Source organism: Fopius arisanus, unplaced genomic scaffold, assembly GCF_000806365.1.
Source record: "Fopius arisanus strain USDA-PBARC FA_bdor unplaced genomic scaffold, ASM80636v1 scaffold00048, whole genome shotgun sequence".
Lineage (NCBI taxonomy): Eukaryota > Metazoa > Arthropoda > Insecta > Hymenoptera > Braconidae > Fopius > Fopius arisanus.
The window spans coordinates 2,288-20,846 of NW_011887787.1; the positions used below are offsets into that span (position 1 = coordinate 2,288).

The window sequence follows — 18,559 nt, forward strand, 5'->3', positions numbered from 1 at the left end:
AACTAATCATCACGACACATCAACGCATAAATAATTTAAACAAACAAAAAACACAAACCTACATACTAATCACAAAATTCCGCGATTCCCGTGTACATTTCTTATCTTATCACCGATGACTGCTGAGCCGGATCCGAGTGAAAACCCAGAGTCAAATCGAGATCGAACTAAATTTAAAAAGGTGGTAATTAGAAAAGAGGGAGATGAGGAGAAATAGAAAATCGAGATATACTTCAGCCTGTCGACTTTCCTATGACTCGAATAAAAATGATTAACCAACTGCTCGATAACATTCCACGGGCAGTGTGATAGCCTAGCTTAATGAATAAATAAATTCCACATACGGTCAGAGAATTGAAATAATAATTATTGAATCATTGTTTACGTCGGTCCAAGGGAGAGAATGAGAGTCCACAGAGGTCAATGATGAGCCGAGGGAGGATTTATCGAGCAAATCATACAATTTGAACTCGTGGACTCGATTACCAAACACGACGGAATAATTAACACTTTTTTACTAGGGCGCTAGGGAGGGGAGAATACTGTCTTGGTTTTAACGTAGCCCAGTGCCTTTCATTTCGACAATTCTCCAGGTTTATATATATATATATTTTGTTCTTGTTTCTTCTTTCGAATGAAGGCACAATGTAATACAATAACACGACCACTGGGCTAGAGCTTGGAAATAGGGAGAAGGAGAGGGGAAAAAGGGAGGATTCAAGTACGCTACTCTTGTCTCTCTACGGTAGAGAGAATCTTCACGAGCGGTAGCTTCAGCACGTTTCACTATTTCCACTTTAATCTCTTCATTCTTCTCCATTATTACATTTTTCCCTTTTCACTCTGTTTATGCCTTGCTTTTTGGCTTGTTTTTCTGTGTGTTTGGTGGAATTTTTCTTTTTCTTTTTCTTTATCTTTTTCTTTTTTTGGTTTTCAACTATTTTCACACACAGTTCTTTTAACCATTCTGTCTCTTCGTCGTCCCCTCGTCTCTGATTTCTGGTGGTTACAGGGGGTAGAATGAAAGGGAGGAAAAAAAATGCGTTTCCAACACATTTGGGCGAACCACATGGAGCTTTTCACGTTTGCTGGTGAATAAAGAAGAGGGATGTGTAGGAAATTTTTCTTTTTTTTTCTCTTGCTGTTGCTGTTTGTTTCGCTTCTTTTGGGGCTTTCACATACATCCACACGCCTCTACGACCATGTTCGGCAGTGTTTTCTGGGTTATCGTATTATTTGAGTCTACGTAGAGTAGCTGGATAGGTGAGAGCTGAGTTGGCGAACAGCAGGGCACTATTTCGCTACCACGTCGGTGGATGCTGCTGTTCTTTGTCAACCATTTCTGCAATGGGAGAAGTGGTAAATGTGAATTTATTGCTTGGGGAAGATGTATAGGAGGGACGATAGGTACACCGACAGAAAAAACTACTTTTTACCGTGAAGATTTAGTTGATACGAGACAATATTGTCTTGTCCATTCCTAAAATCGGTAAAGGCTCTAAAAAAATTTTATTATCACAGTGAAAACGAAAGTATTTATCAGGGTATTGAGGGATTCCCCGATTTTTTTCGTCGAATGAAATTTGGCTGTTGGCATGCGCCAATTCCGGTGATTTTCATGTGATTTGATGCATAAACTTGATGATTGGAACTGCGAAATGCGCTTGGATGTCGTCAAGACATCGCGGGGACAGTTCATCAACTCGGTGAAACTTGTCGAGATTATGGGAAAGATGGAAAATTTTGATATTGGAAAACTTTTCTCCCCTTGTCAGATTCTTTCCGTTTTTCAAGCACTGATTTGTCTTCCAGTTGGGTATTAGGATACAGATCTGAATGCAAGAAATTTTAATAAACTCACTCGGATGACATTGTTGTATGGAGAACCACTCATCATTAATGAAGCTGCAGATGTGCATGAACCACGACAGAAATACGCGTGATAGCCACTCGGATGGAGAATCCAATCACTCCATCCAATCTCCTCGAAGCTTATGTACAAATCATCTCGGCAGCACTCTTTCATTTCCGGTAGGCAATTTGAATTGCGCTTTGGGCGATTTTTCTGAGGCAGGGGTGATGTGTGAATAACTAGAAATGGCTTTAAGGTCATTTCAGTTGATACTGGAGCATTTTCACGGTCTATTGAGCATGTGCTGCATGTTATTTGCATTGCGTGATTCAATCTGTGCTTTTCAACCCATTTTTTTATGGTGAAGGCCACGTCGGTTTTAACCCAGCCATCTATAATTTTTTAATTATTTGTTTCAATAAAAATCCAGTTTATTTCGTTTTTCATTGGAGGATTGATTTATATATATTTTTTTTTGGGATGATAAGTTATTAATTGATTTTATTTTACACTCACCCTCAATAGACGTCTCGAAAATCGCCATTATAGTATTTTTCTCGAAACTACCGCCCTGATCCCAATGATCGAGCTCTGACAGGACAAAAGTCTGCCCGAAAACATCATTTTCGTCGTTCTCTTTGTAAAACCAGAGATCAGCTGATGTCACAGCCACAAATTGCATCTCCCCGGGTAGATTAAAGGTGAAACATGCAGCTGGACTGAATCCAGTCAAATGATTCGAGGTAGTTCGACAATTGGTGAGATCGGTTGGGCCTAGAATAATTTGAAGAATAAATACTTCGCTTTCGACAATAAATTCATTTTCTCGATCGCACGATTTTTTTAGTTATTTTATTTCAGTTAATCAACGAAAACCGGTGGAATTCCAATCTTCCTCTAGTAGAATATTTTTCATTCTATCACGAATCTCTATTAAAAATCATTCAACCGAATGCAATATCAACTAATCGAGATCGCAGGAATTTCAGTTCCCTGATTAGTTCGAACCACTCGTCCGTTAAATCTCGACTCTTCAATTTTCTACCTCAGTTGCATATCAAAGCTCCTGCCCGAATGTTCGCTTCATCCCGGGGAGCTGGAAAAAAAAAGTAAAAAATTTGGAAAAATATGGAGAAATGTGGAGTTGATAAATAGCGTCCTTCTTCAGCGCCACTCCTATTCACTGTTGTAAAAAAATGCGATGAGCACTGGATGTAGGCCACTGTACTCGATATACCAGATGCAAAACGTCAAAAGCAGCTTCCAATGCCTCTGGACTCTACCTCCATTCACCGTCAGACGCAGTAGGGGATGAAATATTAATTCAGCGTGATATGCATTTGAAATGAGGACCTCTCCCAGGATTAAACACTGACAGATTTTTGATAAAACAGTGAATTCGATCATTAATGCATTGAAATATGAAATTGTTTCTCATATTCTCAACATATTTCTTCATATTTCATCAATCCGTGCAACAATGTAATTACGGTATTTTATTTATCAGCTGAGTAATTTTCCAATGAATCTCGGAATTTAATGTCAATTAATTTGGAATTTTTCGTGGTACATTTGTTTTTCATAATTAATTACATGAATAATTGTCAATTTTTGGACATTGGTAGGGCGCATGGGAAAATATTTAATCCTCTGATAACCACCAGAGGTGGCAACTTCATCCCCGAGATTCAATATTCCCCCCAGATTCGTTAAAAATTTCTCATCACGTTTATCCATGCGAATATGCCCGAGTACTGTCTACAGATGACTGACATCATTGTCAAAAAAAAAATTTAAATAAAAGCCGAGGTAGAGCAGACAAATGACGAAATGAGGAAAAAAAAATGCGGAGTAACTAGTGCAGAGTGAAAATAATGAACTCGGATTTCCATGCACTCCACCCGTAATACTGAATAATGACTTGCAATTGTCGGGTATTCCCGCTTTTCACTATTGGAATCACCGCAGTATCGAGAATATAGCAAGCCCCATCCACTAATTGATGGGTAATAATTCAACCGAGGCAAACATTTTTTTCCATTTTCACCGATTGGAGAAAAATTTACTACCTCAAACACCAGGAGTTTAGAATTAATGAACTCGGATGGTTGAAATTTTTGGAAAAATATCTTGCGATTAAAAAATCCGCTTAAATAATTCCATTGAATTATTGTGCGGACATTACGAAGAAGCTGACCGATCCAGAAAAAATAGTAATCACTAATAATTCATAATTCCTAATTGATTATTGATTATTTGATTGGGAAAAGTACTAAAAGTTTATATTTAGAAAAGCGACTTTTCAATTAAATACCGGACGTGATGTGTTGAGTAAAAATGAGAGCATCATACATTGATTTCTCACTCTTTTAAAAAACGATCGATGTCACCGTGATGAATAGGGACTGATATGGGAAAATAATTCAGTGAAGCGACGTCATGAAAGCTGGAGATGAAGGGTGATGGGACATCAGCGTGGTGCTGGTTGATTTGACCAATTACAATTCGGATGAATCCGTGAGATTCCAGAAGGAGTAATTAGGACTGACGACAATTAGGATAGACCGTCAACTCTATCGTGTTACTACTATGGCATTGGGGTAATTAAAGCGCAAGAGTGCCCCTCACTAGTTGGGGGTGGAGGATGCACTGGGATTTGTCCAAGGGTGAGGAACGATGGCACTGTGGATATCGTACTATTTCAACCTGTTAGATCATACACCTGTTGAAATTTCCTCGGTTTTATACGCCAACCAAGTTTTGTAATTAATCGGGCTTTGGCGTTTCTCATTCAATTAAAGTTTTCGTTTCTACGGCTTCACCGGTGTAGATTCATCCATGCTCTCTATTTAATGACTCGAATTCTCCCCTTCATTTGCATTCCAATATTTTCAAATGTCAATTTCGATTAATCGGTAACAATTCCCGGAAATTCAGTTGAATCATAACAATATCTCTTAGACCTCTTAAAAATCTGAACTTAAAAAAATCAATGGCACTGTAAAATGAGATAAAACAAATTTTCTATGATTTATTATCGCATCAATAATAGATATCGATCAATTAAAGAAATTACTTTAATGATTTAAATCATCTGGAATGATTTAACCGGTGAATAATTTCGTAAAGCGATCGGCGAATGTAAAAATTCCATTGAATTATTATCTAACAGCCGGGGATATCCCAGTGTGACAAATAATTATCGTAATTACCTTCATTTGGAAAAACAACGATTTGATCGGTTTTCCCATAAAAGCTCTCTGCTTGTTTCTCCGGCTCCATGGGCTCGCCGGGTCTCAATTCAAGCACGTGACCGTTAATTAGTGGCTTTGGCAGAGTAGAAATGGATATCGAAACGTCCGGTGGTTTTGACAGCCTGAGTTTCTTGAGTATCTGCTCCTTAACGTACTCGACTCTTATTTCATTGAGCATCTGATCAACTCCATCGGCGACAGGCCGATTTTTAACGCACGAAGGACACACGTGATGATACTCAGCTGATTCCCTCGTGTCCCTCTCGGTGTTTCGCTCATCACTCGATTTATCACTGTAGAACGACGACAACACAGTCTTCAGGGGCTCAATCAGGGTAAAACCCTCACTGGATGATGCAATTGTCAACGCAATTATTGACAGAAGGAGAAAATTCATTTTTTTAGATTTATAAAATAATAATTATTATTATTGAAATCATGAAATTCCTAAATCGGTGGTAACTCTCGTCCGTTCTTTTCTCATGCCAAATTCTCCGCTCGGGTAACTTCAAGTACTCAATGCACTTCACTTGAACCAACTTTCAAGAACTTGAAGGATGTGAATTACACTGGGGAGGGGATTGGGGGGACTATTGGGATGGGGATCGATGGGTTGATCGGCTTGAATTTCAAAAGGGTATTTTTTTTTTTTTTTACTAAAAAATTGGTGGTCGCTAATGCGAACGTTGGAGACGACTGGAGGTGATTGGTGACGATGGGCCAGTCATGTAGTGGACTTGGCACGAGCGACCTTTGCCCCTGTGCCCGGGGCCGACTGCCGATTGGACGCTCTACCCAGGCTTTTATCAGTGGTGTAGCACGCATCACCGACATGTCCGTAAATCTATCATTTTCAATTTTTGGAGTTCTTTGGTAATTTAACGACAGGTTTCGTCACTTTTTAATCTAGAGACGTTCAGAATTTGTCCAGCGGTCAACTATTCGCTTCAGGGGTTTAAGAATAGAGTCCACGATGAGGAAAGATCTTTGGAGATTAATCTTATCAGGATGTTTGCCCAAAATTGCGTGGTATTTTCAAAAATAGATTTCTCTTCGTTATATCAGTTTGCGAATTCGCTGTTTTTTTTTTTCAATCATAAATGTTGAATTGCTGAGAATTTAATGAAAAGCCAGGAAAATCGGGAATGTGTCCCTAGATTTTGATGAATTCTTCAATTTCCCGGTTTTCTCGCCATTTTGTGAAAATATGAAAATAATTGACAATATTTATAGTTTTAATCTTTATGGAAAAATAAATTAAACAGACAAAAAATTCAATGTATATTCTATTTTTATAATTTGTAATTTAATCTATATCTTCGCTTGAAATTAAATTAAAACTCGTCTTAATATAAATTCAGGTGACATGGTGATTGAAATTTAAAGAAATTTCTGTCAGTTTTATGACTGAATGAATGGACACGTGAATTGAAATGAGTATGACAAGACGTATTCAAAGTGGAAATAGTCCGCATGACGATTTGCGGGAGTTAAAGTGCGATTGAGTGAGGATTTGGGTGGAGGGATGAGGATTTGAGGAAAGTGGTGAATGAGGTCCGAGGAGGGGAATTTAGTACGTGACCAGGAGTACAGTTGCATGATCAGAGGAATAAATTCGTCTGGATGTGGCTGAGCGCTCTCTTATCTCCTGGTGTTATTAATTATTAATTTATCGGTGGATTGCCAGAGGGCGATCCCTGGATTCGCTGTCCACTTCCTACCTCAAATTTTACTTGCCCTCCGTTGGATATTCAATTTGAAACTTCAGTGTCAGGGCTGTGCATTAATTGAGCGGTTTAGAACAATGTTTATTCAAGTGTGACATGTTATATGCATGTGATTTCAATTTTTTTACTCTGGCTGATTGGTTTGAATGGGAGTAACGGTTGCTCAGTTGAGATTGTCCAAGTGTACGCCAATTCCCTCTAAAATTTATCCATGAATTCTGCTAATCGGTTCTTGGTAATTTTTTTTTTTCAAATTTTTGGAATTTTTGGTGGGGTTGTAGTTTCACTGGTAGAATGATTTTTTACGAACAAAATAAAATCATTGAGAAATTTATTTATAATTTTTTAATTATAGTTTTTTTCAATTCATTTTATTTATGATGCGTTTTTGGACGTGTCTCCATTTGACGATGAAAAATCCGCAAAACGCACCCCTAATGTCAGTGAAATGAAAAAAATTTTGATAATCCTGCTGCTGATGGATTCCTTGACCTCCTGTTCTCAATCCTGGTGATACTCCTCGTGTATACGCTTGGCAATTTGTCGTCGTAGCATCACCATTATGCCTCAACTCTTTTCCAATATGCAACTGAGATTTCAATATCGGTCACGGAGTTTCTGCTCGTTGAATTTCAATTTTATATTCAAGCATTGTTCAGCATCTTGATCATAAAAGTTGTCTGGAGTGGAGGGGAGAGCCACTATCGGCAGATCCTTCTCTATTTTTATTTCTCTCGGAGATGAAGAAATTTTCCAACCGAGGGAATAGCAGTAGGAATCTTCTCTTTTGTTTACAACAATTTATCGTACTCACTTTATGGAATCCGGTCTTGTCCACTGTGTTATTATGAAAGATACGAGAGTTAGTCATACGGGGGATGCGGAGAAAGACGAGAAAATTTTCACTACCCCGAGACTGACTTTTGATTATGAATAACGAGGGCACGAAGGGCGGAATAGGGGTTTCAGGGGGTGGGTTGGGGGCTTTTGGGGGATGGGGTGGATAGGGCGTTAGCTGCTGGCTCAACGGGATAATCTCGAAACTATGTTACCGCAAAAGTTTAATGCGACGACATTATTTATCTCCTGGTATTTCTTGTGCTACAGAATAGATTAAGGATTTTCCGCTACTGAATACGTCTCGCTTTTTTTTTTCCTCCACTGGGCATTTTTATTTATTGTTTATTCGGTTTTATTACCCTCCCGAGAGACAAAGTACTCTTAATTCATGATTCAACGGTGAATCAGAAGAAAAACCTCGAAGATTTTGGGTTATATCTGTTGTGACCTCTTTGGCTAACTTTGGGGGTGATTTTTTTCTGGGATGATATTCATATCCTTCTTTTTTTTTAATTATTATTTACGAGGTGAATGTGCGATAAAAATTTAAATTCCAGTTTATGATTGGAGGAACCATCGGGGATGATAAAAAAATTCGATTTTGGAAAAATATTACGGCCTTCCATCAAAAATTTTAAACCCTTTGAATTTTTCCGAGTCAAGTGCCTTGTTAAATCACAAAAATATCGGGGCATTTTCACTTCGATTTCCTCCTTTTGCTTTTACATGCAGATTTATGTTAAACATCGTTCTATCCGGATAATCGATAGAGGCCTCTATTTGAATGCACGTGGCGGCAGTTTTTTTATTTTCTGGAAGAGGTATATTTTGTTGAGTGGCAACCGGGGGTAAAATAAAAAATAACCGGCGAGATTGTCGGGGGGGGTGGGTGGGAGGTATGCGGAGGGGTTATTGGGGATCGGAAAACCGTGGCGACACGACAGGAAAATCCCAGGGCTTTCGACGACCTCCGGAGGCCCTTATCGCACACGGGATATACAGGTCCTGTGTATTCCATTCTTTCTATTTTTCTTCGTCCTACCGCCCTATTTCAAATATTTTTCCTATCCTTTTTATTTGGAACTCGTTTGCTCTCGAACAATCCACGGACGAATAAATAGCCTCACTGTCGATCTCTTCGATCTGTATTTCCCGTCCGTTTCGCGTTATTATTTGAGTTTTTCTTTTCTTTCTCATCCTTTCATTTTCATGGATGGAATAAAAGAGTTTTCCAATAACTGTGGATCTCAAGGGATAATGGATCGAGGGAATTTGTTAGTCCCGATCGCTCAGTTTTTATTGGGGGTACGAAGATTGAGTTTAGTGCCAAATTATCTGGAAGATATATTCACACCCGCGTGGCTCAATTTTTGCCACTATTTTTATTCGAGAAAATAAAATGAGCTTTCCCTAAAATCGCAGATATCAGTTTTCACGTTAATTTCCAAGTGAAGATAAATCTCCCCAGGAAATTCTGGAATTCAGTGAAGGACTTTCCAGAATTGTATTGATTGTTTATTAATTTTCGTTTTACAATGAAATATTTCCTTGAGTTTTCATTAAAAATCTTGTTAAAATTCAATTATTGCGGTAAATATTCCATTAATATGCATTAAATTAATAAAATTTTCACCACAAGTATTTATGGAAGTGGACAGATGCACGTGAGAGGCATCTCCCACTGATTTATTCATTTATTTATCACTCCATAATTCTGGAAAAATCAAATTCATCAAGCGATGTATCATAACCCACGCCCGAGAGATACCACATGTCTCATCCCTCTGCTCGTTCAGAGTGCCCTCTTTTTTCCTTCCAACCCCACCCTCTGGGGTACAATAAATTTTTCCCTTCCACCTCTTACCACTTCCTAGTGCGTCACTCGTGTTACCGTTGTTGTATGCACAACCCCTCACGGATTAGAACCAAGTGGATGATGAAAACCCCAACCGAGTACCTTCCCTACCTCAACTACCACTACTATCCAACCCGTGAGTGGTAGTTTTATTTATTTCCCTCCTTGGAGGAGGTTCTTATAGTGTTGGTGGCTTTTTCCATCCCGGTTGAATACGCAGGTGCCATTCCCAGAGAAATCTTTTTACAGCGGGTGAATAGCTTGTTGTGTTGAACAATCAGGTGGAAAAATAAAATGACGTGGGGGATTATGAAAAAAAAAAATCGGTCATCCTTTTTCGTTGGTCTCCATATCATTTTCAATTTTTATAATTATCGAATATCTTGACCCCACGAGAATTTTTTAATTCATTAAGAAAATAATTATGTTATCCTCACGTAAATTACCTATCACAACAACACAACTCAAAATATTGCCTCAAAGAATCAGAACAAATATTATATCTAAAAAAATGATTGCTTCAAAATATTACAGCTAGAAAATATTTTAATGAGACATATTAATTCGAAATGGTATCATAACACGAAAAAAAAACATAATAAATTCTCATATTTGGTATATAAATGTCAATGGTTAATAAATATTTGTGGATTCCTTGGGGAGCCTGGGTTAATCCCCAGGACATAGCTGATGTCTCGCAAATTCACGGAGTGTCATTAGATTCACACGGCAAAGGAACAATCCTGCGTTTGATTACACGAAGCATCTGGCACGACAATGAGTGTAATTACGAGGCAAATCTCAACGTAACGCCTGTCTCGAGGAATTCATCTACTTTACACAATCCCTCAGTCACTCCTATCCAGAGTGAATTGAGGACAATAGTCGTCGTCGATAAAGCACGAAGCCCAAATTGAATGAGTGTCTCGTCGCAGTGACAGTGATCAGCATTTTTTTTTTCTCCACCGTTTGTCCGTTTCTTTGTGTCAGTAATGTGACATTACGTCATGGATACATTACGTCATTTGGGTTTGTTTACGAAGGCAAAATAGCGCGTCTGCATTCTCGCCGAGTTTGCGGGTGCAATTGGAACGTTTGTCCCGAGAATTCCAATAATCATTAAACAAACAATACTCGTTTTTTAAAACAAAATTTTTATTCAATTTAGTAAAAAAATAGAAAAGGTTATTTACAGTTCTCTTTTTCGTAGTTGTATTCAGAATAAATATGAAAATTTTATCAGTTTTTGGCGATACGTGCGAAAGCTGCGTAATTAGCGATTCCACAGCGATTTCGGTTCTTCCTGATTCTCATGTATCCGTTTTCACCCCAGTTATTACCCCACCAGTTTTTTAGAATCCAGTAATCCGGGGTGTAGCCGACAATTAGCATTGCGTGATTGACACTGTCGGAGCTGCACAGTGGATCGTCGTAAATTCCTGTGCTGAAGAAAAAATGCAGAAAAAGTAGGAATTAATTTTTTTTTTAAGAAACAAAATTCATAAACTTTTCCTGACGATTAAAAGATGATTCTGATTTTTACGAGGGAAAGATGCGAGGATTCCCTGATACGAGAATAATTTCATAATGCGGTTTCCATTTTTTAATTATTTTGTGAATTAAAAATTCTATAATTCCTTGAAGAATGTAAAATAAAAAAAAGTGTTCATCGTGTCGGAGAAATAATGTTCGATCACAAAAAATTAGACTGATAGGTTGGGATTGCAGGAATCATAAGGCCGGATCGTTGAATGCAAAAGCGATTTCAACGGTCATGACCTTTAAAGTGGCATAAATCATTGGTACATGGAATGGAGAGGGAGTGGAGAACATCGAAGACGAGTAGAACTCGGGGAATAATTTAATATCGAGAGTGGAGAGAATTTCTCTTTTCATTTTAAAAGCGTCGCGACCGTCCGAAGGCGACGATGCGCGAAAGAATTGGCGGGTACGATAATCTGGGAATTACTTCCAATAGAAAAATTGCACCCAGAATGGGAATTAAATTTCCGCCAGACAAGTCTATTAATTATTCAATGAGACATTCTATAATTTCCCATATTCTACTGCAACCAATCACTCGAACTTATCTCCTCAATTTCTGTTCTTTATTTTTTTCCGGATTTTTAGGAAGTTTGAAAAAATTTTTCAACTGAAAGGAGATAGAGATCATTGAATGTGGCAAATTTATAAATAACAGGTGATGGGGTACTTTACTTACTGATACAGCTGAAATGTCTTGGGACTGGCGTTTATGGATGTCGCAATTGGTCCAACAGTTGCCACAGCAGCCTCTAGTGCACGTTCGTCTCGAGCTGGCAGAATTGCCCAGGATGTAATATTGACGACACTCATACCATCATGGTATCTGCACACGCCTTCCTACAATTGCAGTACAGAGATAAGTCCTACACCAACTCAGAGACTTATTTTTTCAATTTTCCCACTAAATTTTCAGTAATTATTATTCTAAAATGTTGGGTTTCATTTTAAATCGGAATGACTATTCCTATCCTATTCTAAAAGCGACACTTTTGATACAATCGATTATCTCGAAAATCTCGAAATCATGAAGCCACGATTCCTTATTGGTCCGCCTGAAATGGCGCGAGATTACAAAGTCGTAACTCTCTTTCAAAAATCGTTTTATACGCGCGCGCTGGCGCGATACAGGATCTCGTGAATTAAAAAACGACATGAGAATAATTTTGCTTGTTAACACGGTGAAATTAACTAGATCCGCTTTTTTAATGCGGGAATACTCACCCTGGCATTGTATGGATAATTAACCTGGGCCATAAGACCACCTGATCTCTGTAGGTATTTCATTGTATTTCTGAGGGAACCACCGGCGCAACCGAGGTTACCAGTAATGGTGCTGCAATCGACGAGCTGCTGAGCACTCAGTGGTATCACTTCCTTTATCTGTTTGAACAATTGACCTTCAATACTCTGTGCTATTGAATATGCGTAACAGCTACCGCAATCACGTTGATTCACCGCTTTAGTTATGAATCCATATTCACGCCAGTCTAGGTTCTTTGGAATTAAACGGGGATCGTGATGTACTGCAGCCACCATTTGGTCATCGCTCACACGTCTTTTTCTACTGGGAATCAATTTTACCTGCGTCGATATCAATATCCAGTAAAAATTACGCAAATCAAAATCAATTACACCTGAAATTTTTAATAATTACAAAATCATAAGAAATTTATGCGGAAAATTCCAGGTCCGTACTGAAAAATCCTGAAAATATTAAAAATCGAAGTAATAATTCCCCGGAATTTTAAATCTGCTTGAAGAATACTGAAAATTGAGGCTCTCAAGCATTTTTTTGATTTCCTAAATGCCTGATGAATCATGACCATTTTCAATTGAATGTGAAAGTTCATTTCGGATGATTTTTTGAAGTTCTTATAATAGAGGAAAGTTTTCCATTAAAAAAACTTGACATTTTGTTCTATATTAATTCTGTTTTTATCAAATGGAGTAAATATTATTGACAAGACGATGTGCAAGTGTTCTAGAAATTCTTACATACCAAATCCTTGTGGTACTCTCTCGAACAAAGATCCGCGAGGTGATTGTCCCTAAGTCTATAGCTGTGATGGCCTGCCTCCGCCTCGAGGTTATGCCCGTAAACCTTCATCACATTCTGCTCCCATGCTGCACGCTTACAGGACTCCTCCCTACCGTTGTACGTCTTGTTGAAGTTATTCTAGTGAGGAAATAATCGTTCAGTCCACCTGGTATCGCATTACAAGTTGCAAAAAAAGTCTCCAATAAAAAGCAACACAAGAAAGAAAAAAATGAAACACTTGTTATCGTGTATCACCTTGTAGAAGTGCCAGTACTCGTCCAACTTCTGGGATATCGTTTTCGGCAATTTTTTAATATTACCGAAGCGCAATAGTCCCTCGATGGTGATCAATTGCAGAAGGAGCAGAATTAATGAGCACTTGAAGAACCTCATGATGGCTCCGATGAATTAGCTTAACTGTCCTCACGGTGTCAACGATATTCCACCAATTTCTTCTTTCGCCGTCGTCAGCAGAATTCAAACAATCAGGTAATTGGGTGAATATCATAACAATTCGCGTAAGTTATTTCGAGGTAACGAAGTATCGATGGCCCTGGGAAAATTTAACGAGGCTAATTAAAACACGTGAGGCATTCAGGATGTTCAGGCATTTTTAGAAAATCTGTTTATTAAAGGATTAAAGGATTCTGTAATTACTTGATTTAACTGAAAACAGAACCTGCTCGGAAATAACTTTTTTCATGCTAAAAAAAATACTCGCAGTTTTCCTATATATTCCCAGATGATGAGTGCTTTCATAATAATGTTTCAGTATAATGTTGAAAAATAATTAATTTGTTGTGAGTGTACTAAAATTCTATGAAATTCTCGTGAACGAAACCTCGACGCCTGGAAATGATATGGTCGAAAAGTTTCGTTTCGATACGAAAAATCGAAAATATGTGTAAAATGTTAGACGTTGATTTAATATTGTGGAATGAATCCATTAGTAAGTTGAAGTATCAGTTCGCAAGCAAACGAGGGGCCAAACTTGATCTCCAATAGCTCTCGGAGAGGTGCACATGGTTTGGCTTTACCGAGCTAATTATCAAGTAACAAGGGAAAAGCCCCAGCGAGATAGATCCTCCCACTCTTGGTGCCCTGACATCCCTGACTGCTCCATATACCCGGGGTTTGAATTGAGTTAAGCATCAAGGTTGATACTGTTCCACTTGCCTTTGGTCCCCGATAGCCAATCGATCGATAGATCTCGGTCTTATGGGAGTAGAATGCCCGTTTGAATATACCCCAGTGCCATTAGCCGTCAGGATTATATTGATACACCACAGTATCCGGTGCAGAGACAGCTATGGGTGGCAAAATGCCTCCAGCAAACTCTATATTTTGGCGATTCCCTAATTCCTGTTGATAATTTTCCAATATAAGCAAGTATTTCTCAAGTATCAGCTTTGAATTCTCAGGCATTTATTCGCATTTTGATTGTAAAATCCAGGAAAATTCATTTCTGGAATAAGTGATTGAATGGGAATTAAAAAAAAAATTCATGTTCAAATTGTGTTAAATTTTGTTATGTAATTATTGCTTTGGTCGCAATTTCAGTTCGACCGGTCAAGTATTCAAGAATACTGTCTAAATTCCAAATCGACTGCCCTTGGGGAAATTCCTAGTTTTTAAGGTCTTCCAAGTAATTAAAGATTCTAAAGTTTTTTCCATAATATTCAAGTCCATAATTCGTAATTCAAAACGTAAAATGATCATTCCGATTTTTTGCGAGAAAAGTACAGGAAAAATGACATAATTCATTTTAAAGGTAATCCATATTTTACTCGGATCTCGCGGTAAAAATCCTCGAGCAGCGCCAATTTTACCTCCTGAGATAATTTTTAAAACAAATTCCCCCTGTTTGTGAATAGCATAAATGAAAATGCAGAAATAAGCAAGCGCTCTGAATAATTTCGCACGCAACCTTGGCCGCATTTATTCCCCATAAATTCGCACAACCGCAAAATTTCCAAACTCCCTAAAAGTAGCCGGGGAATACCTGTAAATAAGCCTGAAAAAACCGGTCGACCTTCTGCAACACCTAAATCGAAATTCCAAACGGTTCGCAAATCCCGTAACGATATTGCATTACGAAAACCCGCGTTTCGTTAACGTTTCTCCGCGATGCAAACAGATGTCGCATCAAGTCGATGATCCACGTCGACGAGATCGAGACTATCGAACAGTTCGCGGGGATAATGACACAATTTCTCCATACATGCAGAAAGAATTTGTGGTAGTTGAACAACTCTCTCATTCCCGTGTCGTTGCGATTGAAGTCACAGCTGTTTTTTTTTTAAAGAAAAAAAAATCAATTTAGCCATCGATGATGCGCGTTTCATTCCGCTTGTTCCGTGTTTATCATGCCCAATCCAATTCCACATCGTTTGTCTGGGATTATTTTTTTCATGTGCGCCAGTGGCTGAGCGCTCACCAACGGTTTAATTCATTCACTTAAATAGCGGACAGTGAAAGATTTGAGTTGATAAAGTTTAGAGGCTAGTGGGTGAACGATGATTCGGGAGAGTTTCAGTGGTGATTGTTTCTTCTGCATGGACCATTTGTTAAATGATTATTTTTGATTAATTAGTGGTGTCGTTTGGGATGAGCCGATGAGTTGATGTACTTTTGGATAGCGCCGTCGAGGGCTAGCTAGCGCGTTCCATTTCTACTTATCGTGGATATTGTGTTCGGGATTGGGATTTGAAAGAATTTTTTTTTATTTCGTTCTTTCGGTATCTATCGGTGTTTGGACAGTTGTCGTTTGGTTGAACATTAGTCGTGGCGCGTCACTCGGAGCGAATGGTTATTTTAACGTGGAGTTTTTCGAGTTTTTATTATTTTCGTTTGAATCGAGGACGAAAGGATGGACGAGTCTGGGATTGATATGGGATTTGATCTTGCTGCCCTCAGCAATGCACAGGATTTGGATATTGATAATAGTGATTTTGATCAGGCCCTGTCCATGTTGTCGAGTTCTCAGGACTTCATGTACTATGAGCTCAAGAGTCGCGCACCTGACACCTGCAGGTAATTGCATTTATTTTGGCTTTTTTTTTTGTTTTTTTTTTTGGCAGTCTTCGTGGGTTGGGGGTGTGGGGGATTCGACCTTTTGTGGGTGTAAGTGGAACACAAATAGTTCTGTGATGGAGGAGTTCGAAAGCGAGAATGACCTGCACTTGAAGTGAAAGGAAGTGCATCGCTCTCTGTATCGCAATGTGTTTTTGTGATGTACGATGGGGAGTCTGCATTGTGGAATATGTTTTCTATTTCCCGGGTTTTTCTTTCCCGCTTTCGATAAATTCTCCGGAAATGCCAGGCAATTCCAGGGATTTTCCGAATTAATTTACGGGGGGAATGAATTACGAAATGTGGATTTCAAATCTGACATGAAAGTTTTTCTTTGATTGAGATTTTAGATGACTTATTGAAAAGTGTAGGGTTTTTGATGAGATGAGATATATTTGCCGATTCGGTCTCTAATTTTGGAAATTGGACGATTTTCGTAATGAGCAAATCAAATAAAATTGTTTGACGGCAATTTAAAGATTAATATTATGAGAAAAATGTGAGAATCACGAAACATGATGATGATATCGTCGACCAATGGCATTTTCCGCGCCTTCTAGTTGGCGCTAATTGTTCGAACACGCGGGGCACACGCCGATACAATATATGTATAGACTGTTGTCAATCTAATTGTTTTATGGACAAATAGAGTTGCCGCTTCAACGAAGGACATATCCATGTTTAAACCCGCGCTCATTGTTCAGTTTATGGTTTTCAAATAGGGACACGTCGTCGCACGTGAATAAAATTTGTAAAATCTGCTATTAAAACTTTTTCGCAAATTCATATCATATCTTTCAAAATTTAAAAGGAATTCGTCAGTGATAATTCGGAATTTTAATTAAACACTTATACAATCAGACCCGAGGGTGAGTTTTGCTGTGGGAATATTTTTTATCGGCGTAGCTTATGAAATCTGACATTCGCGGGCAATTGTGGAAGAAACCGCGGAGCAGAAAAGTCGTACAATAGCGGAGGAATTTATTCGAATTGAAATATTTCCAGGCGAATTACCCAACTCGAAAAGTTCGATGGGCCGTGTGTATACATTTGCAGTTCTGGTAACTTCGTTTACCCCTTCTAGCACTCGTTTCCACAAACTTCAATTCCAGTTTTACCGAAACTTCCCTCCACCCACGTGTCGACGCATTTTTCCAATTCGTGGGTATAATTTCACATTTCCGCAGGGATTTAAAAAGGAGTTTGAATGATAATGAGATAAAAATAAATAAATGCAAATGGTTGTTGGCGACCTTTTACAATCACACTGGTTATCGTGGCAATAGTTTTATCACATCGACAGACGTGACGGAATGACAACAGATAAAAAAAAATGGAATGATGACTGTACATAACAACGAAATATCAGTAATTAAATAAAAATTTCCCAAAGTACACGTCACGGAGATTCTCCTCATTAAATTTTTTTTGAAACTCCAATCTTTCAGACGCTCCTTGAGGCGTAATCTACGAACAATAAATTCTCAAACAATTTATCTCAAACAATTTATCCGCAATTTTTCTTCTCGTTCTGTACTTCATGAAAAAAAAACTCCATGAACTTCACGTGTCATCAGAACAAAAAGTCAATTCAATACTTCATTCCTAACCGAGACAAGAATGGAGGATTGGAGCGTCTCGAAGGTTCTTATCCGATCCATTTTTTTTCATCGATAAATAATAAAAATGCCGGGATTTGGTATGGATGTATACAGGAAGAAAGAGGAAAGTCGGTGGGTAGTGGATACAAGATGGAATGAATGTTGGGCGTTGAAAGCGGATATTGTCGAACGGTTATCGTTTTAACCGATGTGCTTTGCTTCCATACACTTTAGACCGCTTGAGTTAAGCGTTATTGCAACAGGGGGTGGTTTGGGATGGATTTTGAGAGGGGATAGATATAACGTAAGACGGTACCTAGAGTATCTCCGAGATGGTTCTTATATACAAGCCCTTGACTCGCTATCCACCCACCAAAACACACGGGGCCCTAGGTTGGAGAGCAAATAACAGCTGCCGGAAACGTTCTTCTCTCGACATAATAGTTACAGTTATGCTGGCAAAAGCCTGTGATACAGAGGGGTATTCGAGTTGAGGTAACACTTGAAATTGTGCATTTGCGAGGAGCTCATGTTTGGGGTACAAGTTAACGGGGTAAAGCCGGATGTTGCATTATCCATGAATATTATGGCATTTGTTGAGGGGTGGAGAGAGGGCAAAACCTACGGGAAACTGGCCAATGTGGATACCACTAGTCTAGCCCAGTTATTTCCTACTGCCTTATCCCCAATCACTCGTTATTTCAATATTACGGCTTTTATCCGCAACGCCTCATTTTTTTTTTCACTGATAAATTATCAGCGATAATTGTCTGTC

The 18,559-nt window shown here is 38.6% G+C and overlaps 3 protein-coding genes across 4 annotated transcripts in view; 1 reads left to right on the plus strand and 2 right to left on the minus strand.

Moving 5' to 3' along the window:
- Mitf (transcription factor Mitf) overlaps positions 1-18,559 on the plus strand; it is a 59,576-nt gene that overhangs the window by 1,342 nt on the left and 39,675 nt on the right. Inside the window, exon 1 of one of the 2 annotated variants that reach the window (XM_011306444.1) lies at positions 15,395-16,144. The exons of the other annotated variant lie outside the window; for it this stretch is intronic. Coding sequence (XP_011304746.1) covers positions 15,981-16,144 — 164 coding nt within the window. The 5' untranslated portion in view covers positions 15,395-15,980. Of the gene's footprint in view, positions 1-15,394; positions 16,145-18,559 lie in introns of those variants that run through there. 2 annotated transcript variants of the gene reach the window in all.
- Positions 7-5,790, minus strand: daw (dawdle). Its single transcript, XM_011306447.1, has 4 exons — positions 5,065-5,790; positions 2,369-2,626; positions 1,862-2,244; positions 7-1,342 (listed from the first exon to the last, which is right to left on the minus strand). Exons 1-4 carry the CDS (start codon positions 5,501-5,503, stop codon positions 1,175-1,177), a joined length of 1,248 nt encoding a protein of 415 aa, XP_011304749.1. The 5' UTR covers positions 5,504-5,790; the 3' UTR covers positions 7-1,174.
- CtsL4 (Cathepsin L4) lies at positions 10,686-13,534 on the minus strand. Its single transcript, XM_011306446.1, has 5 exons — positions 13,367-13,534; positions 13,073-13,249; positions 12,295-12,654; positions 11,750-11,910; positions 10,686-10,972 (listed from the first exon to the last, which is right to left on the minus strand). The coding sequence occupies exons 1-5, from the start codon at positions 13,502-13,504 to the stop codon at positions 10,768-10,770; spliced, it is 1,041 nt and encodes a 346-aa protein (XP_011304748.1). The 5' UTR covers positions 13,505-13,534; the 3' UTR covers positions 10,686-10,767.